This window comes from Penicillium mononematosum (assembly GCF_028829835.1).
Source record: "Penicillium mononematosum strain IBT 11891 chromosome Unknown utg000002l:1.0-8112719.0:1.0-8118358.0, whole genome shotgun sequence".
Classification (NCBI taxonomy): domain Eukaryota; kingdom Fungi; phylum Ascomycota; class Eurotiomycetes; order Eurotiales; family Aspergillaceae; genus Penicillium; species Penicillium mononematosum.
The window spans coordinates 6,232,376-6,252,695 of NW_026643272.1; the positions used below are offsets into that span (position 1 = coordinate 6,232,376).

General features: G+C 49.8%; 10 protein-coding genes across 10 annotated transcripts; 6 read left to right on the forward strand and 4 right to left on the reverse strand.

The window, feature by feature from the left end:
* Positions 1-62: 62 nt before the first annotated feature.
* On the forward strand, positions 63-837 carry isa1 (Fe-binding Fe/S cluster assembly protein ISA1; the record flags this gene model as incomplete). Its single annotated transcript, XM_057290935.1, has 2 exons — positions 63-735; positions 800-837. 2 exons carry the CDS (start codon positions 63-65, stop codon positions 835-837), a joined length of 711 nt encoding a protein of 236 aa, XP_057152137.1.
* Positions 838-1,488: 651 nt separating this feature from the next.
* N7519_004160 (DSC3 family protein) lies at positions 1,489-2,442 on the forward strand (the record flags this gene model as incomplete). The annotated part of the gene is made up of 1 exon (XM_057290936.1): positions 1,489-2,442. The coding sequence occupies one exon, from the start codon at positions 1,489-1,491 to the stop codon at positions 2,440-2,442; it is 954 nt and encodes a 317-aa protein (XP_057152138.1).
* A 350-nt stretch (positions 2,443-2,792) lies between these two features.
* N7519_004161 (v-SNARE protein VTI1) lies at positions 2,793-3,641 on the reverse strand (the record flags this gene model as incomplete). The annotated part of the gene is made up of 3 exons (XM_057290937.1): positions 2,793-2,880; positions 2,954-3,360; positions 3,462-3,641. 3 exons carry the CDS (start codon positions 3,639-3,641, stop codon positions 2,793-2,795), a joined length of 675 nt encoding a protein of 224 aa, XP_057152139.1.
* Positions 3,642-4,164: 523 nt separating this feature from the next.
* Positions 4,165-5,744, reverse strand: rvb1 (RuvB family ATP-dependent DNA helicase pontin; the record flags this gene model as incomplete). Its single annotated transcript, XM_057290938.1, has 4 exons — positions 4,165-4,629; positions 4,693-5,240; positions 5,303-5,522; positions 5,601-5,744. 4 exons carry the CDS (start codon positions 5,742-5,744, stop codon positions 4,165-4,167), a joined length of 1,377 nt encoding a protein of 458 aa, XP_057152140.1.
* A 324-nt stretch (positions 5,745-6,068) lies between these two features.
* On the forward strand, positions 6,069-6,719 carry N7519_004163 (mitochondrial 54S ribosomal protein bL28m; the record flags this gene model as incomplete). Its single annotated transcript, XM_057290939.1, has 1 exon — positions 6,069-6,719. The coding sequence occupies one exon, from the start codon at positions 6,069-6,071 to the stop codon at positions 6,717-6,719; it is 651 nt and encodes a 216-aa protein (XP_057152141.1).
* A 314-nt stretch (positions 6,720-7,033) lies between these two features.
* Positions 7,034-8,773, reverse strand: N7519_004164 (fungal specific transcription factor domain-containing protein; the record flags this gene model as incomplete). Its single annotated transcript, XM_057290940.1, has 6 exons — positions 7,034-7,636; positions 7,692-7,734; positions 7,774-8,141; positions 8,215-8,547; positions 8,602-8,664; positions 8,720-8,773. The coding sequence occupies 6 exons, from the start codon at positions 8,771-8,773 to the stop codon at positions 7,034-7,036; spliced, it is 1,464 nt and encodes a 487-aa protein (XP_057152142.1).
* Positions 8,774-10,000: 1,227 nt separating this feature from the next.
* On the forward strand, positions 10,001-11,232 carry N7519_004165 (carbon-nitrogen hydrolase family protein; the record flags this gene model as incomplete). Its single annotated transcript, XM_057290941.1, has 3 exons — positions 10,001-10,477; positions 10,591-10,906; positions 10,973-11,232. 3 exons carry the CDS (start codon positions 10,001-10,003, stop codon positions 11,230-11,232), a joined length of 1,053 nt encoding a protein of 350 aa, XP_057152143.1.
* A 558-nt stretch (positions 11,233-11,790) lies between these two features.
* N7519_004166 (putative alpha-1,6-mannosyltransferase subunit) lies at positions 11,791-12,905 on the forward strand (the record flags this gene model as incomplete). Its single annotated transcript, XM_057290942.1, has 3 exons — positions 11,791-12,082; positions 12,160-12,593; positions 12,675-12,905. The coding sequence occupies 3 exons, from the start codon at positions 11,791-11,793 to the stop codon at positions 12,903-12,905; spliced, it is 957 nt and encodes a 318-aa protein (XP_057152144.1).
* Positions 12,906-13,333: 428 nt separating this feature from the next.
* N7519_004167 (trans-2-enoyl-CoA reductase (NADPH) TSC13) lies at positions 13,334-14,459 on the reverse strand (the record flags this gene model as incomplete). The annotated part of the gene is made up of 3 exons (XM_057290943.1): positions 13,334-14,016; positions 14,115-14,330; positions 14,420-14,459. 3 exons carry the CDS (start codon positions 14,457-14,459, stop codon positions 13,334-13,336), a joined length of 939 nt encoding a protein of 312 aa, XP_057152145.1.
* A 1,553-nt stretch (positions 14,460-16,012) lies between these two features.
* N7519_004168 (peroxidase/cytochrome P450 family protein) lies at positions 16,013-19,591 on the forward strand (the record flags this gene model as incomplete). Its single annotated transcript, XM_057290944.1, has 9 exons — positions 16,013-16,115; positions 16,174-16,262; positions 16,315-16,412; positions 16,476-16,524; positions 16,575-16,767; positions 16,827-17,379; positions 17,441-19,006; positions 19,065-19,191; positions 19,265-19,591. 9 exons carry the CDS (start codon positions 16,013-16,015, stop codon positions 19,589-19,591), a joined length of 3,105 nt encoding a protein of 1,034 aa, XP_057152146.1.
* Positions 19,592-20,320: the final 729 nt, after the last annotated feature.

A 20,320-nucleotide genomic window follows, 5' to 3' on the forward strand; every position in this document is an offset into this window, starting at 1 on the left:
TATGACCCAATAGCTATTTTCGTCGAGGCTCACTCCCATCTCACATTGATTGCTCCTCGACCATGAGCTTCTCTACCACCATGCAACGTTCTGTGACATCATCCGCCACACTCCTCCGATGGGCAAAGCCTTCGGCAGGATGTCTACGCACTTTCTCGTCATATGGAAATGCCCACCTATCCTCCAAGCGGGACATGCAAACCGCAACTGCCTACCGTCCTCATACGCTCCCATCCTCCTTCCCGCCTCCCCGAAGCACCGGCGGCGCCGACACTTCCATCTCAGCTGAATTCCCTCCTTCCGACATGAAATCATACCAAAACACATCACAAGGCGCATTGTCCAATGTGAGCCTTCGGGAAAGCGAAGCGCAGAAGTCGAAACCGAATTTCGCTTCTCCGTCCACCTCCAAGACTTCCCCGAAACCCCGTCGGCCGCTTCGGGCAAGAAAGGCAGCCATGAAATTGTCACCGGTGGCCGTCGAGCAGCTTCGCAAATTGATGGCACAGCCGGAGCCGAAGTTCATTCGAGTTGGTGTCAAGAACCGCGGCTGCTCGGGTCTCGCCTATCACCTGGAGTACGTAGAGAAACCGGGGAAGTTCGATGAAGCAGTCGAACAGGACGGCGTGAAGGTCTTGATCGACAGCAAGGCTCTGTTCAGTATTATTGGCAGTGAAATGGACTGGCAAGAGGATAAGCTGAGCAGACGATTTGTTTTCCGCAACCCTAATATCAGTAAGTGACCCCTGCAAAATTTGCAGCACCTTCTCAGACTTGGTTTACTGACTCATGATTACAGAGGAAGAATGTGGCTGCGGCGAGTCTTTCATGGTTTAAGCACACAGCTTAAGCATTCCTTTTGATATGTTTTTTTACGGGACCTTTCGGCGTCTTTCTTCTCGGTGCATCGGACGGCGTTTTCAAAGGGGGGTTTGGGGATTCCACGACTACCCTTTTGTTTGAGTATATACGCTTGATATCCAGTTGATACCTTTATCCACTTTCCTTCTGCATTTTCTATTGCGTCTTGTGGTCACTGTGGGTTCCTATGACTCCCAAGTTGGCGGGCCATGTCAAGAGACAGCCTAGAGGCTCAACCAATGAACTGTTGATTGCTTTTTTTTTGGTCTGCGGAGACATTCTTTTGATGCAAGATCAACCGGGTGATACCTAGGTATCTTTGTGTATAGATTAGTCCGAAGAACACTGATGATGACATGTGACATGCTTACCTCAAAAAATCATAAACATTTACCATAAAACTGCTTCCTCAATATTTTTCGTCTTTCTTTCCTTTCTATAGCCCTTCCAGTGTTGTAGAAAAGTGATAGTATACTCCGTACCGTTGTCTAGAATGTGTCACCTGACGGGATATGGTCCGAGGCTCCGGAATGGGGTAAGCGTCATCTCCAACTCGAACATACTCATTGCTTGTATAGAGCGGCCTCAATCCATTTCACATAAAAGCACAATATTACCTCCTAAAACATGGCCTCACCCTTCCTTTCTCCATATGCAGCAGGCGAAACAGACACCGACCCGCTCCTCATCATCGTCCGCTTCTCCGCCTCAATCCCCGACCTCCAACTAGACGTCCCAGAGCCCGAGACCACAACAGGCGCCGGCCTAAAGCAACTAATCCGAGCCGAACTCCCCAAACCCCTATCATCCCACCGACTACGTCTAATCTACGCCGGCCGCGGTCTCGAAGACACAACCGCATTAACAGCCTCACTAAAGCTCCCGCCATCACCAAGCCGGAGCCCTCGCCCAACAGCAGAAGAACCAGAGACACCAGACGACAATGGAAAAGGCAAGCAGGCTGTGCGCGATACCCGCCCACGCCTCTACATCCACTGCTCGATCGGCGACATCGCACTCCCCGAGTCTGACCTAGCCAACGAAGCAAGCGTGTCAACAACAATCCTTCTACAACAGAAGCAGCAGAAAGCCAATGTAGATAGGAAAGCTCCCACTAAGGATGTCTCATCTCTACTCCCAACACCTGCGCAACCCAGCCACCCCCAAACCCAGCCCCAGCCAACTACCACCACACCCGCACCCCGCGGCTTCGACCGCCTCCTTTCGGCGGGCTTCACAGCGGCTGAGGTCACCGCTCTGCGATCCCAGTTCCTAGCCATGCAGTCCGTTTCCCGCACGCCGGACACTATGCCTACTGGGGACCAGCTGCGGGATCTTGAGGACCGCTGGATGGATGAGGGGTCGACGGCGGCGCAGGTTCAGGGTGGTCTTGGTGGGGGTGGGGTTGGGGATGATGAGGGCGGGATTGGGTCTGGATCGCGCGGGGCGATGGATGATATGCTTTGGGGGGCTGTTATGGGGTTCTTTTGGCCTGTTGGTTGTGCGATGTGGTTGCGTAGGGAGGAGGGGGGTTTGGAGTTGGAGGAAGGGGGTTGCTGTCTGTGTGGGTGTTATTGTTAATGCTGTTTTTGGGGCGATGAGGATTATGAACTAGGGTGTTGAGATATGTCTTTCTCTTTATTTGGCGTTATGAGATACCCCCCAATTGAAGCTGTTTGGTACTTTACAATACATATGTAAAGACTTGGGACTTTGGGCTGTTAACTGTCGTATTAGAGACCGGGATTGCTTGCACCAGAGACTTGGTCTAGCTGTATAAGACTCGCCGGATGCTATCATACATAATGGCAAAGATGCGACACTGAGAGAGAGACAGAGACAATAGCCTTGCTAGTGTAGACATAAGAGCAGATAATAAAGGACACGAAAGATAAGACCGAGTATACAAACGCCAGCGCGAGACCCAAGCGCTAATGGAACTTGCTGTAAATGACAGCGAAAATCAAAAGAACCAGAACCGTAATGATAGCAATAGTGATCATCCGATTGGTAGCCATCCTAAATAACACACGAGAGGTCAGCAACCACGTCTATATCTGGACCATAACCGGACGAAAAGGGGGGTCAGTACCTACGGGCCATGCCCCTCAAAGTCTTGATACTAGTATCAACATAACCCTCACTCTGCTGCAAGTTATTCCGAGCATTCGTGATCTGCTCCCTCTGCTCATACAGGGTGCCGAGCGTGCCGCGGGCAACATCCTCCGTCTCCAGCGCCATGCGCTGACTCTGCTGCAGCCGCGCTGAGCTGCGCTCCAGCCGGTCCGTACCAGAAAGTAACTGCTGTCTTTGTTCCAGGTGCTCATCCTGCGGCTCGTCAGTGTACCGGTCGCCGAAGAGTGCTTGCCGGTCATCTGAGAGGGACTTGAGCTTGCGCTTGACCTCGTCGATATCGGTTGAGTAGTTGCGGAAGCGGATGTTGACTTTTGACCGGGTTGCTGAGGGGATGTTTTGCTTCTCCATGCGCATTTGGTCGAGCTAGATGGGGATTGATTGGGTTAGTTTTTCTTGTTCTTGCAGTTGGTCGTTGTTCTCGCATTGTGGCGCATGAGAAAGCTTTAGGGGTTCGCTGGACTCACCAGTTCTGTCGCTTCTTCGAGGACTTGTGTTGCGTGGCTGATTGCTGATTTCCGTTGCTCGCCGCTTGCCTCGGCGATCTGGTCCAGCTTCTGGTTCAGATCGGCTTGCACCAGCTTCAACTCGTTCTCGTAGCTGGCGAACATCTCCGAGCCGGCGTCTGTGTCTAGTGGGTTTGACATGGTGATTGTATGATATGTGTATCGGCTTAGGGTCGTTAGGGGAAGCGAAGATCTGCTGTCTGTAATGGTTGATGTGTTGATATAGGCTCCACTTTATCTGGGGCGGGTGACGCTGTTCAATAGTGCTGAGTGGCGGTTCGGTCAACGGGTCTTGTTAGGGTGGCTTCACTTTGCGATCGATGTAAACTGCCTTTCCCGAAGTACTATGGAACACAAAGAGAAAACAGTTGAAATAACCAAAGGTGCTAGGATTCGCAAACGTTGGAACAGGAACGAGTGACGGTGAGACACACGTGATTCATCTAAGCCGGGGTTGCATTTGCGACAGGCAGATGACATCTATACACTCTATTTTGGATCTACAACCATTTTATGTTCTGGAAGTTGCAATAATTTGGAAATAGAATTTAATACATAGCATTAGCGTAACACCAGGCCCACACAAAACAATTCGCCTTTTCAATAAACATCCAAGATACCCCTTTGGTATACAAGATCATGGAACTTTCTCGCTCATAGCCATTTATGACAGGAAATTCTTGCTATCTTGATCCACAATGACTGCGCTGCGCTTTGCATCCAGGAAGAGATCCTCGCACTCAGCAATATCGGCCTCCTCAATTGCGCCGGGGCGGCCATTGACGCGCGAGAGAATGCTTGCGGGGGCCAACAGCTGCAGGGCATACCGCAAGCTGACCTTGCTGCCATGCTCCGAAACCTTGTTCAAGGCAGGTTCTGTGATATTGAGACCTTCAATCTTGGCGCGCAGCCGGATGATCGTCTTGATCTCCTCGGGGGAGTAGGGGTTGGTGGGGATGATAAGAAGGCGGGCAAGCAGATCCGGGGGGATACCATGTGCGGCACTGATTTCGTGAGTACCGCGGATGACTGTGTGACCGCGGTTGGAGGCAAGGATGACAATCGGGGAGATGGTCGATTCAAGGGCACGGTTCAGATATGTGAAGCACTCAATGTCGAGCATGTGCACCTAGAGAAGAAGCGGGGTTAGAGACATGATCCAATAATCCAGAGGTTAGACTTCTCCACGTACCTCATCGATGAAGAGAACACCAGGAACCAACTCCGCGACACCCTGATCAATGTATCGGTTGACAACCTTGTTGATTTCCTGGCGCAACTTGTCCGTGATTTCCGTCTTCTTGGGCTTCATCAGCTGACCCATCATACTCATCACGTCTTGTCCGCCCTGGGGTCGGGCATTGGCCATATCCAGGTCGTGAAGGGTCACATCCTGAACAATTTCCTTCTTCTTGTGAACCTCGCCCTTGGGGACAGGCACATACTCCTCAGCCTCGAGATCGAATTCGGTCGCATAGGCATCGGATCGCCCGACTCGCTTGCATGAGCCGGTGTTTGCTTCAATGTAGATAACATCTCCGACTGTGACACGCTCCTTCTGGATGGCTTCGTAGATGCTGGGGTCCAGGCGCAGCTTCTTGGAGCCCTTAGCGGACTTCAACCCGATGATCAGATGGCTAATTGTGCGCCCGTATCCGCCCAGTGGGTTCTCAGCCTCCTCGGGGGTAAGCTCTGTAACCTCTCCCTCGTAAACTTCCTTTGTTTCGCGAACACGGAGGCCTGTCACAGGTTAGCTTGAATTTCCACCCTTGTTGGGCTTCTCCTAATGTCGCATTGCATACCAATAGCTCTCCGGAAGTTCTCCATCAATGCTTCAGTCTTCTTGACCTCTGCGGAATAGATTTCGCTGCCAACAATTGGGCAGAAAGGAACCTTGGTTCCCAGCTCCTGCGATACAGCAAGAGCCAGAGCAGTCTTTCCAGTACCAGGGCCACCAGCAAGAAGCACAGCCCGTCCAGCCATCTTCTTTGACTTAATCAAGTCCACCACGACACCGCATGCCTGCCCATGGTTTGAACCGTTAGTTATCGTCACTGCGAACCAGATACCCTGGTAGATTCAGCATTGCTATCCACTCACCTCACGGGCAGCTCCTTGTCCCACAAATCCATCCGCATTGTTCTCCGGAGTCCCATCAGAGCGCAAGCCTAGACCCCGAATGTGTGTATGCGCTGCGGTCCTGTTCTCGCGCGAGTTACCCTTTACTTCACTGATCTGGACCATGTTTGAAATAGGTGTGGCCGAGTAGAGCCACAGGTATTAACGAAAGATAAGACAATCAGTTGAGAAGGAGGGAGTAAAAATAAATCAAAGCTTCAAAGGAATAGCGTAGATAGAAAAGAAAGGAAACGCGATGGTTCTCTGTGAGATATGCTTCTGGCCGAAATTCGCGAGCAAGGGATCGTCGAATGAGAACGCCGACCCCAGGGCGGTGAGCTGCCCCAAATTCTTCCCTGTTGGACCTCTCCTCCGCCCGTTGTCAATTAACGACCTTCCGACTCTTTGCATACTCGACATTCTGCGAGGGTCCGATACCTGTCGAACACAATGGCAGGCCTACAAGCAAGGTCCGCAATGGCCGCCCCCTTCTCTTTGGCCTCGGCCTTCCGCAGTCTTTCCATCGCCATACCGAAGCGGTCCTTCTCAACGACGCCGGCAACGCAATCGGTTCCGAAACTACCGGAAACCGCTCCAGTCTACCCCTACGGACCATCCCAGTGGTACAAGCAGGCTGACTCCGGTCTCTACGGAGGCGCTTCGATCCGATTCGGTAACAAGATCTCCAAGGGACGCAACGAAGGCAAGACACGTCGAAGCTGGAAGCCCAACGTGCGCCGAAAGAAGATCGAGAGTAAAGCTTTGGGCGAGTCGGTGTATATCAAGGTCACTCGTCGCGCCTTGCGATCAATCTACAAGGCCAAGGGCCTAGACAACTATTTGCTGTCTGATCGGCCAACGCGCCTCAAGGAGCTCGGTCCTTTCGGCTGGAACCTTCGACACCAGATTATGCAGACTCCGGCGATCAAGGAGAAATTTGCAAAGCAGCGCGAGGCTTTCGGTGTCCCTGAACCCCCGTCATTGAGCAAATGGATGAGGGACCACAGACTGGAAATCAGGAACAAAATCGAAAACCTGGACATTGATGCAATGACCAAGCCTCGCAAGTCTCTGCGAGGCACCAAGTTGCCTGCTCGGTAGAGCGACTTGGGCGAACTTGAGCGCTGAGAGGAATGGGCAGGCGCTTGTATCACTATCCTGAAGAGCGATGGACGGTTTTTTGGGCACCATGGGGTTTGTGCCATCTTTGTACGCTACCTCGATTCTCCTGGCGGAAATGATGGTCACGGCTTTCTAATTTGGGTGCGGTCTCTTTTTAAATTTGCATATTGGGTCTTCTGTGTATTATACTCCAATCTTACTTCATGTTCACTTATCAAGACGTTTCATCTGACCATTTTTTATGCCATGTCTATCACAAGTATATATAAAGAGAATATAGCACTCCACCGAAATCAAAATTCCGCCGAGCCAAAGAGGAGCGGAAACATGAGCGTGTCGTCGTCAACGCCATAGGCACTGCCAATTCCGTTTTCAAGTGGAGGAAAAGCCTGGGCATCCACTCCAGCCATCGATCCAGGATGAGCTGGTTCACGGAAAAACGGACACTCTTCGGAGCATATGTGACTACCTAAAGTCCCAAGCATAGTTTGGTCATGCGAGGCCCGCAGTTGGTGGTGGAATTCCTCGTTCAGACTCCTAGGGAAATCCTCCGTGATCATCTCGCGTATCATGCGCAGGACACCCCGATGCATGATGATCGACGTGAGCAAAGGCATCTGGGATTGAATGTAGGAAGCAGACTCCGCCGATATGCGCCTCGGTGGCGGGTCTTCCTCTGTCATTCCGTGGAGCGGAACTTCTTTGGCTAGAACATCGAAAACATCACGCAAAGGTTCAGCTTGAACCCATCGCTCGGCCAGGATGGCCAGTGCAGTTGAGCAAGCGCGTAATGCGTCCGGGACTTCTCGTGATCGGTAGGCGATGGTTTGATATTGGGGTGGAGTCGCCCAGAAGCAGTATAGAAGGGTGATACCTACGGCGACTTGGCTCAGGAGCTGATCACCGGACTGAGTCAGTTGAAGGAAAGAATAGAGGGTTACCAGCACATACCCCAGGCCATAATTGTGCTGTCTGTCGGTCTTTTTGGAAAGTCCTAAATGTCATAGCAATCTGAACACAGGCTGGGACTGACCGGTCACCAAAGCCATTATTGACGTTTGCTTTGGTTGGCTGATATAACAGGAGGATTGTATAGTTGTAAGCCATGCCAACCCATCGATCACTCGTGTAGCTTTTGGAGGCGACATCGCTCAATAGCCGTAATTGAGACCTCCAGAAGTCCAATTCACCCAACATATGTTCTCGCCATGTCGCTGAGGCGTCGATTTCTTTGAAATCAGACCGCATCATGGTGCTGATGATCCGGGACTGTATACGTCTGCACCGGAATAGGTGAAGAGCTGGTGAGACATGTGTTTTCTGCGATGGTGTTTCTATTCGAATGCGGCTATCCTCTGACCCTTCGTGGTAAAGGTCGGCGTCTCCGACGTTTGAAAAAAGCTACCATTGTCAGTGTGTTCAATATTATTTTCAGGTATAGATCCTGAGGTCAGGTTCTTGGGAAATGACTTACCTCCACGCTAATGTGTTCATCGTTTATATTGTTGGGAATGAGGTAAATCCAACTGACAAATCGATCCAAAGCATAAGCAGACCAAAACACTCGACGGCGGGTTTGGACCTCTAAGGAAAATGCGGGATTCGGCACCTGCGGCTCGCTCTCCGCTAAATGTAGTTGGGCCATGACACAGTATCTCATCATTGCAGAGACAATTGTGACAATCATCTGTGAGGATGGGGAGTGAAGTGCATGCAGAGTCAGGAGAAGATATGCCTGTGCATGTAGAACAGAATCGGCTTGTGCGAAAACATGGACAAGATATTGCATGGCAGTGTTATACAAGGACTAAGTTGTTAGATTTCCTTTGGTCGTAGCTTTAAGTATTTGATATGCACGTACTTGAGAAGTAGCAATGTCGTCGACAGAGACACGAGGTGTTAGAAGTAGGGCAACAGCATGCACCTGCAATGTATCGAAGGTTAATATAAATTCGAACTAATAAGTATTTTGTCCATACCATAGTTACAAAATAGTCCTTCCATAGAGATTGCTGATGTCTGGCCTTGTCCATCTGCGAACGAGACTTCCAAGATTCATACCAGCGAAGAAAAGTAGCCAGATGAAGAAAGGGATATCGTGGGTTAACTCGTTCCAAATATATTTGAACCAAACGATCAGATGTCTCATTTGAAAGCCGTGGGACACGACCCGGCTGTGACACTTGTTCTGTGATTTGAGAGAAAATGGGGGCATTTGGACCTTCAGACTGTGTTTGGAGGAATCCGGAGGCTTCAGTGCCTGTGAGAGTAGCTAGTATACCAATCAACAAGCTGGAATGTCCACATTGGCCATGAGTATCCGGCAGGCCCTCCACTACATGGGGGAAAGGTAAAGCCAATGATGCGCCGGCATGAGGCATACTGCAAGGGTATGGTGGCCTTGACGCAAGAGAAGCCTGAGGAACATGGTCCGTTTCATTGCCCCTTTGATGTGGAGATTCCTGCGTAGGTGTTTGCTGGCTGGCAGAGAGATTCTCTGACCTCTTATCTGTAATTTGAGACTCGAGGTCTACAATTCTTTCTTCAAGAGCTCGGGTGTATCTATAAGGGCAGTCAGTAGGACACCTGTGGCATGGTTGACTCGACCTACTCGGTACTGACACGAGCCTTTCGGCTCGCCGGCTCACTTAAGATACATTCTATATACAATCAGATGAGATTGTCTTGTTGTTTGGGTCATTATACACTTACCCGTATTTGCTGCTGTGCAATTATCACACGGTCTGCTTCCCGTACACTGGCTTTGGTTAGTCTGTCCGCGATTCAAGGCTGTAATCCAGTACTCTCACCTTTTGCTTCCGTAATCGACACCGTCGGCAAGCCAATGCTTTCTGCCTCTTTCTAGATGGTGCTACTTTGTTTCTTTCCATTCGGACTTGGTATCTAGCGGCTCAGTAGGTTCATCGGACATCTTAGTCCGATGACGGTTCCGCTTCGGCTCCATCTATCCACGTGACTAGACATTTCCCAAAAGGATGAAGGCTGAAAGATGATTATTTGATCGTTGGCGTTATTTGAGTGTGTACGTAAACAGCAAACTGATTAGATTCAAGGCTAAGTTCAAAGTATTGGTGAAATTGCGGTGCAAGCTCATCGGCATGCCAAGGTCCGGCGGACACTACAGCCTCCGAAAAGAGTCCCGAATTGACTCACAAGCTGAGAGGGGTAACTATTTATTCTGACTCTTTTCAAACCTTGCTCTTCAAATACTTCACTACAGGAGAGAATACTACGCTAGAATGCCCCAAAAAATCACCGTTGCTGTGGCGCAAGCCCGCACTCTGTCTACACTTGAATTGACCCTCGCGTCTCTCAAGCAAACCACCCAGCATGCAGCTTCAAAGGGTGTCCATCTTCTGCTCTTCCCAGAAGCTTATCTAGGCGGGTATCCTCGCACTTGTGACTTTGGAACTGCTGTTGGCGCCCGTGCCCCCCATGGCCGGGATCAATTTCTTGAATACTTCCGTGCTGCCGTTGACCTCGGCGATACGCCTGCTGGAGCAGGAGATGACTGGGTGGAGCGCAAGCTGCCCGTGGCTCAAGGTCGAGACCACCGTGGTGACGGGACAAGAGAGTTCCTCGAGCGGGTGTCCCGCGAGACGGGTGTCTTTATTGCAACTGGCTTGATTGAGAGGGCCGGGGGAAGCTTGTACTGCTCCGCGCTGTATGTCGATCCATTGCGGGGTGTTCTGGGGAAAAGACGAAAGGTTATGCCAGTAAGTACATGGCCATTGATCTTTTGCTACCAACTGTAGTCGATTTGACTTGCTGTCGAATGCAGCGGGGTTGGAAGATACAGACTGATGCTGACCTGGAATTGTTGAAAAAGACTGGCTCTGAACGTCTTGTATGGGCCCAGGGCTCTCCTTCTACCCTGAAAGCTATCACTACGGAGCTCAATGGAGTCAAGCTTACTATCGCCGCCGCTATCTGTTGGGAAAGCTTCATGCCTTTGCTTCGTCAAAGTCTTTATTCGCAGAATGTGAACATCTACCTCGCACCAACAGCTGACGGCCGCGACACTTGGTTGCCTCTCATGCGCACTGTTGGCTTTGAAGGCCGCACTTTCGTGCTTACCTGCAACCAGTGCGTGCGCTACAATGAACTGCCGTCCTGGATCACCGAGCAAGGTAAAACTACCGAAGGTACGTGGTGTTTGGTTATCCCAAGTTTGTTGTACTTAGATCTTCAAATGACTCATGACCTCTTAGAAGCTCCAGACCGCTATATATCGCGTGGTGGCTCCTGCATTGTCGGACCGATGGGCGAAGTTGTGGCTGAACCTATCTGGGAAGTCTCCACTGACGATGCACCTGATGGCTCTAGCATCGAAAGTGGGCTTGTGATTTCTGAGATTGACTTGGAGGATTGCGAGCGAGGTCGACTTGATATGGATGTTGCCGGAAGTTATTCCAGAGATGAATTCCGGTTGACGGTTGACGGCTTGGACTTGAACCCTCCTCCGTTCTAGGGAGCCAATTAACCCTCATAAGGCTGAGAGGTCTTTTGAATACGTACAGAAGAGTCTACAAGATACTAGTATATGTAATATCTTTAGGACATATATTTCTATTTATCATACCTAAGCATTAGTATTTGAAAGGAAATAAAAATAAAAATAAGAAATGGCCAAAGGAGGTAGTTGTGTTCAGATGTGTTCATAGTACTAGACAGGGCCGATCTATAAAATATATCAGCCTTCTCTTTTTCTTTGATAACCCTTGCCTAATGAAATCTATTTGAGCTAATCAGTATCTAGGAAAGTAATAGATACTATGTTATCCCCGATTATTTGCAATGTCCTAATTATAAATTCCCAACTGGATGCGGGACCTCGAATGGAAGTTGGAATGCGGCGAGAAGGTGGACCGCATTCGGACGCCACATGTCTCGGGATCTTCGCACCCGCGTCGATCTTCAAGTCTCTTTCTTCAATACTCTTGGACTTTGCCCTCTTTCTTACTATGATTTGATTGAACCAGAAGCACTGTCCTTATTGTATAACACATAGGGACAATCACACGCCGTCATGCAGTTCGCGTTACCTCCGCGGCGGAGCCCGCATCCTCTACCACTCTCCCGTTCCTCTCGAATGCCATCCTATCGCAGGAAACAATTAAAGTCGATCGCTGTCCTTGCATTCGCAGTATTATCCATTATTTATCTCCTCCACTACCTCTACTCCTCATCTTCCACGTCCGTTGTTGCTCCGGCGAGTACTTCTGGTGTGGTAATCGTCACACTGCTAGACCGTCAACGGTACAGCGAGAGCTATCTCAAAAAGATCGTCGCAAACCGGGAGGATTATGCCAAGCGTCATGGTAATTAACCCCTCTATGAAGCAGTGTGGAAGAGCTTCCTTCGTAATGGACTTGATCTAACCCTGACACGGGGACAGGCTATACCAACTTTTTCGCAAGCGTGTCGGATTACGACGAAGCCGTTGGCGATGCCCCGATGAGTTGGGCTGTTGCACCGGCCACCCGTCATGCCATGGCTACACATCCTCACTCAGCTTATTTCTTCTATCTCGCCTCTAATGCTCTGATCATGAACCCTACTAAATCCCTCAAGTCTCACATTCTGGAGAAGGGCCGTCTTGAAGACTTGATGTTGAAGGATGTGCCCGTTGTGCCGCCAGATAGTATCATCAAGACGTTTGCGCACCAACAGGAAGCGGACGTCGACCTTATCATCACCCAAGACAGCGAAGATTTGAACCCAGGGAGCTTTATCTTGAAGAATGGAGAGTTCGCCCGTTTCTTCCTGGACGTCTGGTTTGACCCGCTCTACCGCAACTACAACTTTGCTAAGGCGGAGACCCATGGACTGGTAAGACAAGTCTTTTATTATATTGCACTCTCTTTATAGGTAGAGCTCTGAGGGCCTTGATTCTGACCGAAATTCTGCTAGGATCACATCATGCAGTGGCACCCAACTGTGCTTGCTCGAACCGCCTTAGTCCCTCAGCGCATTCTAAGCTCATATAGCAGTGACTCGCCGGGTGCTTCTTTGGATGGTACGTACAAGGATGGTGATCTCGTTATCCAATTCCATGGATGCGATGATGCAGAGGGCCGGGACTGTGCCCGCGAACTAGAGCCATACTATAAGCAATGGGAGAAGAAGACACAGAGCGATTAAATGTTCTTGAAGTGGCTTGCATCTAGGAGTCCACTGTTTCTATGGGGAGTCGGCGTTTTGCTTGGGATTTTTCTCCTGTTCACAGATACAATGTTCTAGGGTTGGTCGGGGTGTGGTCTGGAGACATCAACATATGGCATTATTTTTGCTTTCGATTGGTATGCATAGCTGCAAAAGGGAACACGATAATCATTCACTCTTATTATGTCTAATACCAATATAATACATCGCCTCATGATATCAGTAATTAGCGCATACCGTTTATCATAACAACTAGGATCGATCGATAAGCTGCTTGGGACCTCTTTCGAGCCGTCAATCAAGGCATCGGTTTTCTTCCTCTTCTCCACCCACTCAATTACTCAGCCTATTGCCATAGCATATGGGTTCGCCAATACCAGCCTAGACTTCAACACTCCGCTAACTTCTTAGGCAAGGCCAGGGAAGATGACAGCGCGCTTCTTCTTATACTTGTCACCAAACTCCTTGCGGTAGCGCTTCTCCTTCTTCCAGGCCCAGCTCCACATCTGCAATCCACCAACAAGAATGAACAACAGCACACTCCAGTTCAACTGGCTGACGAGGAAAACACCCAACCAAGCCAGGATCTCAAAGAAGTAGTTGGGGCAGGTAACGACACTGAAACCAAATCCGGACGGAATGCCTCGCTCAGTAGTACCAGGGCGGCGGAGATTACGCAGAATGTAGTGCGCATTCAGGTTGGCTAGCTCGCCGAAGACAAACAGCGCCAGTCCGGCATACACAAGAGTCTGATTGGGGGTACTCGAGGCGGCAGTCGCGTCTGGGTGGAACACCCAGTAGGCGATGTTGAAACCGGCCAGAATCCAGTAGTGGGCGCTGTTCTTGACGATGTTGCGGGCAGGCATGGTGGCGCTGCTGAAGCGGTGCACGAAGATGGTCTCGAACTCGCGCTTCAGGAAGTGCACGCTCAGCAGCGCGCAGACTAGGAGCTGGAGGTCTGAGGGGGAGGGGAGGGGCTTGTCGTAGGTGAAGTACAGGAAGGGTCGGAGTGGGAAGAGGAAGAGCGCGGGGATCAGGAGTGGGCCGAGGTATTCGATGATGAAGACGGTACGCCAGGCAATTTGAGGTCCTGTTGGGTTGAAGAAGTATATGTTAGTTTCTGTTGGGAATAGTGCGCTGATAGGGGTTGGAGTTGCATTGTCCATGATATGGGGTATAGACACGCACCGAGATCCTTGACGTAGATCACGCTTGAATTGCGCATGCCAGTGTCCTCGATAGTCGTGTTGATCGAGTTCGGGACCACGCTGTGATCGCTACCCTTGGTGATTCTCATCCGGTGGGTTGAGCAACCGGATGCTGCGGAGAGTGCAGTATGCAATTCTTCACTAGACGCATTGAGAGGGATCTCAATTTCCTTGGGGAGCTTCCGGATGGGTTTGCCTGGTTTTAGATTAGCAATGCTTTTGTTTGCTCTCTGGCCTTGCTGAGAGCTTTAGGTAAACAAGAGCTATCCATGGATGAATGCATACCCCTTGGCTGAACGACGAGCGTGATTTTATCAGCCGCCATGATGTTAAATTAGCTCAAGCAGGTATGATGCTTAAACGATGGGGCGTTATTTAGGACCACTAAGAGAACTTGAAATCGCGACTTGGCTAAAAAAAACAGGGCAGTCTGAGGTCGGGCCTCGGTTGGCATCACGTGTTGACACCTGAGGCCAAAAGTCCAACGCCTAATATTTCAATTTCTGGCGAGCCCAGCTTTCCTGAGATGGCCTTCTAAGGCAACCTGCCTTGGCAGCTTACTGAGAACCGGGGTTTTTTGTAAGAAGTACGACAATCTGTGCGCCTTGGCGATCCAGCGGGTGGCTATGCCTGTTGCCCCAGATGACGTTTGTCTTCTTCACTGGAAATTGGACTGGCCCGCCAATGGCACATTCTGTTAATTGCAGTATATCCTCAGAAGACCAACTTGAATGCTATAATTTACTGGGACAACAAAAGTTATATATTTACTCCGTAGCCTCCCAAGTCATCTGGGGTGTCAGCTGAAACGACCCGTCCTCGGGAGCTAACGAGGCCCAAATATGCACGATAGCGGGGCAGAAAAGTCGTTGGGTAGTGTCGGGTTTTGTGGGAGCTGAGAAAAAACAAGCTACTGTACCCGTCAAAATGGTAACGTCAAATCAGAATCGAATGATATCGCCCCGGGTCTCAGCTCCATTTTACATGGTGAGTTTGGCCGAACAGCATCGCCAATCGAAACAAACCCCTTCAAGCCCCTCGGCATTACTATTACTATTTCTCTAAAACATTACTTTGCAGATCTTCGGACCCATTCAGCCGCTGTCATTTCTCCAATCATAGTGTGCCGTTTGACCACATCTTGCGAAACTACTAAATTGAACCATTGAGTATGCTAATATAGCTCATGTCTATCAGGTTACCCAGGCAGTAGTATTCCGGGTTATCCGCTAGCCATCTGATAAGTCGCTACTCCGTACTCAGTAAGCCAAAATGCTGTAAGACTTGATTTGGCAGGGGCGACCCCGTATAGCACGCACGAATCAGAGATATCTGATTGCTCATAGCAGCCAGTGGGGCATTCCCGTTCACCCAGGTCCACCTTGCGCTGAGAATGGTCAATATATGGGGGCGCGGCTGGACTAGCAGAATGTGCATTCAGCCGTACGCTTTGCTCGGCTGATGGCCCTCGGCTTACTCCGTGATTATTCCCATGGGAGGCTTATAATTATATCCTATCCCATTTCCGCCGAAATGATCGCATGATGATTCACTTCTTCTTTTCCTAACCACCTTGTGATTGTTGTGCTCTTTTGCTGCTTCCCTATATACGGGGTTCCTCGGTTGTCCATCTTATTGCTTCGATACCTCACCCTACCTAACTGTGCTTGACATATACCGGTAGGCGACTAGACGTTCCATTATTCTTGTTCATCCTCTACCTGCACTGTTCAGCCCCCGGCTCAAGGTTTTCCAAACCCCTTAGCCGCAGAATACTACTCCGCTGGTATATATGACATTGGAGCTAACAGATTATTCACAGTTCGCACTCGAATCTCTTCTGTACTATTCTATTGTATCATATCAACTGATTTCGCCATGGCTGAGAAAGATTCCAACTCCAGCGGCAAGATTGCTCAGCTCGAGCAAGTTGTGGCTGCTGCCTTGCCCCCTGCCCACTCAAACTGGCGATGGCAGCTACGTACAAGAGCCAACCGTGACTGGCCTTGCTAAGGACCTGCTCAATTTTGACTTGAAAGATGCCAAAACTTTGGCGGACATGGCCAAAACTGCTGTGACTGGTAAGGCTGTGGATGACAGAGATTATATCATGGAGCGCGTGATTCAGGTTTGTGTTTCCGCGAGGAATTGGCCGTTTTCACACTCTAACTCTTCTGCAGCTTGCTTCTGGCTTGCCTTCGACATCTCGAAATGGCAAGGAGCTGACCAATACCTTCCTCACCCAGTTGTGGGGTGATCTGGAGCACCCGCCTATCTCGTAAGTCATGCAAAGCGATGTTGGTATGTGTGGAAAATGTCCAGTAACTGACTTGTGATGCAGCTATCTTGGACGTGATGCGGCATACAGGAAAGCTGATGGATCTGGAAACGTATGAACCCCCCCCCTTATGGGTTGAGAATCTCTGCTAAACAACCCTAGAACACTTTCTGGCCCCAGATCGGTGCTGCTAACACTCCATACGCACGGTCTGTTCGACCGAAGACTATGCAGCCTGTTGCTCTTCCGGAGCCGGAGGCTCTTTTTGATAGTCTCTTGGCCCGGAAGAATTTCAAGGAACACCCGAACAAGATTTCTAGCGTGCTATTCCATCTTGCCTCTATTATCATCCACGGTAGGTTATTGTCCGTTGGTTGAGATATCTGCGGAAGAACCGAGGCTAACATATCCCAGACTTGTTCCAGACGGATCCCAGGGATCAAACAAAATCATTGACATCCTCGTACTTGGATTTGTCTCCGCTTTATGGTAACAACCAGAAAGAACAGGATACAGTTAGAACATTCAAGGATGGAAAGTTGAAGCCTGACTGCTTCTCAACCAAGCGCGTTTTGGGATTCCCCCCTGGCGTTGGTGTCATTCTCATCATGTTCAACCGCTTCCACAACTCAGTTGTTACTCAATTGGCAGCTATAAATGAAGGTGGTCGTTTCACGAAACCGGATGAGTCAAATGCCGAAGCTTATGCTACCTGGGATAATGACCTCTTCCAGACCGCAAGACTGGTTACTTGTGGCCTTTATATTAACATCATTCTGAAGGACTATGTCCGGACCATCCTCAACGTCAACCGAACTGACAGTCTGTGGAGTTTGGATCCCCGTGCCGATATCAAAGATGGCTTGCTTGGCGAGGCACCTTCCCAGGCTACCGGAAACCAAGTATCTGCCGAGTTCAATCTTGTTTATCGCTGGCATTCTTGTGTCTCGTCTAGGGACGAAAAGTGGTCAGAGGATATGTATAAAGAAATATTTGACGGGAAAGATCCGAAGGAGATTAGCATGCAGCAATTCACAGGGGGGTCTTCGCCAATGGGAATCAAAACTCCCTGCAGATCCCCAGGAACGTCCTTTCGCTAAATTGCAACGCCAAACAGATGGAAAGTTCAACGATAATGATTTGGTCAAGATCTTCGAGGAGAGCGTTGAGGACCCTGCCGGAGCTTTCGGTGCTTTGAATGTGCCAGATGTCTTCAGAGGCATCGAGGTTCTCGGCATCAAGCAGGCACGCTCTTGGAATTTGGCTACCTTGAACGAATTCCGTCAGTACTTTGGTTTGGCTGCTCATCAAACCTTTGAGGAGATCAATCCAGACCCGTACATCGCGAACCAGCTTAAGCATTTCTATGACCATCCCGACCTTGTCGAGTTGTACCCTGGCCTCGTTGTCGAAGAGACCAAACAGGCTATGACCCCGGGTAGTGGTCTATGCACCAATTTCACCACCTCGAGGGCCATTCTCTCGGATGCGGTTGCTTTGGTTCGTGGCGATCGCTTCTATACTGTCGACTTCACACCGAAGCATCTCACAAACTGGGCATTCAATGAGATCAACAATGATGTCTCTGTTGACGGTGGTCAAGTCTTCTACAAACTGATCCTGAAGGCCTTCCCCAATCATTTCCGCGGCGACTCGGTTTACGCACACTTCCCACTGGTTGTGCCCGATGAGAATAAGAAGATTCTGACCAGCCTTGGTAAGGTTAAAACCTATAGCTTTGACCGACCATTTTATAAAGCCCCACCCCTCTTCATCAACTCCCACTCTGCTTGCACAAAGATCTTGAAGGACCAAGAAGGCTTCAAGGTAGTGTGGGGTGAGAAGATTCAATTTTTGATGGAGAATAGCGGCCGCCCTTATGGCCGAGACTTCGCCTTGTCGGGTGATCTCCCAGCCAACGCAGCATCTCGAAAGATGATCGGTGCTGCTCTGCACCGTGATAAGTGGGAATCAGAAGTGAAGGCCTTCTACGAGGACATTACTCTGAAGCTCCTCGAGCGAAACTCCTTCAAGGTTGCTGGCGTCAATCAGGTTGACATCGTTCGTGATGTTGCCGTTCTTGCTCAAGTTAACTTCTGTGCCAACGTCTTCTCCCTATCTCTCAAGACAGAGTCAAACCCAAGAGGCGTGTTCAGCGAGCAGGAACTGTACCAGATTTTGGCCGTCATCTTCGCTTCTATCTTCTACGACGTTGACGTGTCCAAGTCGTTGCAGCTTTGCCAGACTGCTCGCAATGTTGCACAGCAGCTGGGCGAGTTGACGCTAGCCAACGTCGAACTAGTTGCTAAGACTGGATTTATTTCCAACCTGGTCAACCGCCTACACCGCCATGACATCTTGAGTGAATATGGTATCCACATGATCCAACGCTTACTTGACAGCCAGCTGCCGGTTAAGGACGTTGTGTGGTCGCACATTCTTCCCACAGCTGGTGCATTGGTTGCCAACCAAGGCCAGCTTTTCTCCCAATGCATCGACTACTACCTTTCCGAAGAAGCGGCGGAGCATCTGGCCGAGATTCAGCGCTTGTCTAGGGAGGACACTCCTGAGGCTGATGAGCTTCTTGTGCGATAGTAAGTTTCTTCACATACCAAGAGTCAGGATTTAACGCGCCATACTAACTGGATACAGCTTCATGGAAGGAGCAAGACTCCGATGCTCGGTGGCGTTGCCACGCTTTGCCACTAAGCCAGCGGTGGTTGACGATAACGGTAAGAAGGTCACTCTGAAAGCTGGCCAAGAGATTATTTGCAACTTGGTAAGTTGTTTGGTGTCCTTTTTCTTTTTTCCCTCTCGGTATCCCAGATATTAATAGACCGTACAAAATATAGGTTGTTGCAGGCCGCGACCCTGTTGCCTTCCCCGATCCCGACAAGGTCCGTCTTGACCGCGATATGAGCCTGTACACTCACTTTGGCTTCGGTCCCCACGAATGCCTGGGCGTGAAAATGTGCCCTCTCGCGCTTTCCACTATGCTCAAAGTTCTTGGGCGACTGGATAATGTCCGTCGTGCCCCCGGGCCACAAGGCCATCTGAAGAGGCTTGATGGACTGGGAGGAATCGCCATGTATATGGATGCCGAGCACAGCAGCTTCTCTCCGTTCCCCATGACTATGAAAATCCAATGGGACGGAGATCTGCCTGCCAGGAGGGAGTAAAAACTGTATATCTGAGAATTGCAGAGGATGTGAAATTTGTTTGAGAGATGTTTGTAATGTTTTAGGGCTGATTGTTTGTATAGCATGTATGCGTTGTTCTTAGACATGTGGCTCACCGCGCATCAATAAAATTGGAGCTGGCTCTTTCCTCTGAAGTCCCACATTCCTTCAAAAATAACTGGGAGAATGTATTCAAGTATATTTCACTGTAGTTCTCTGTAAGATAAAATCCGACAATTCCAACATTGAAGGTTGCATCAGATTGCCTAAAAACAATTTTGAAGATGTAAGTGGAAAAGACAGTCGATGCCTGAGGCCCAGCGGGGAATCAGTCAGAGAACCGCTCCGCCCGTCTGCCTTCTGCCGGCAAGACCAGCTTCTCTTCACGTTGCTCGTCCTTTCCCTCTTCTTTCTATCAACCCCTCCTGTGCCATCTTTTCCTTTTGACATATCCATCTTAATAGCTCTACGTCAAATCTTGAGGGATAACGACCTGCACCCGTTTTCCCTTAATTTGACCAGCTTCCGATATCTCTCTCAGCTCTTCAGTTGAGCTTTCTTACTCAAGTTTCTTCACGATTGGATGGTAAATTCGATCTAGCATCTCTTTGACTTGCTTTTTATTGACAGTGGAACTTTTGCTCAGGTGTTCATCACGTTGAGTTGATTCGATTTTCGTTGAGGAGCAAAGCATCACCAAAAACGTCATAAGGCATCTTCGCGCTTCCT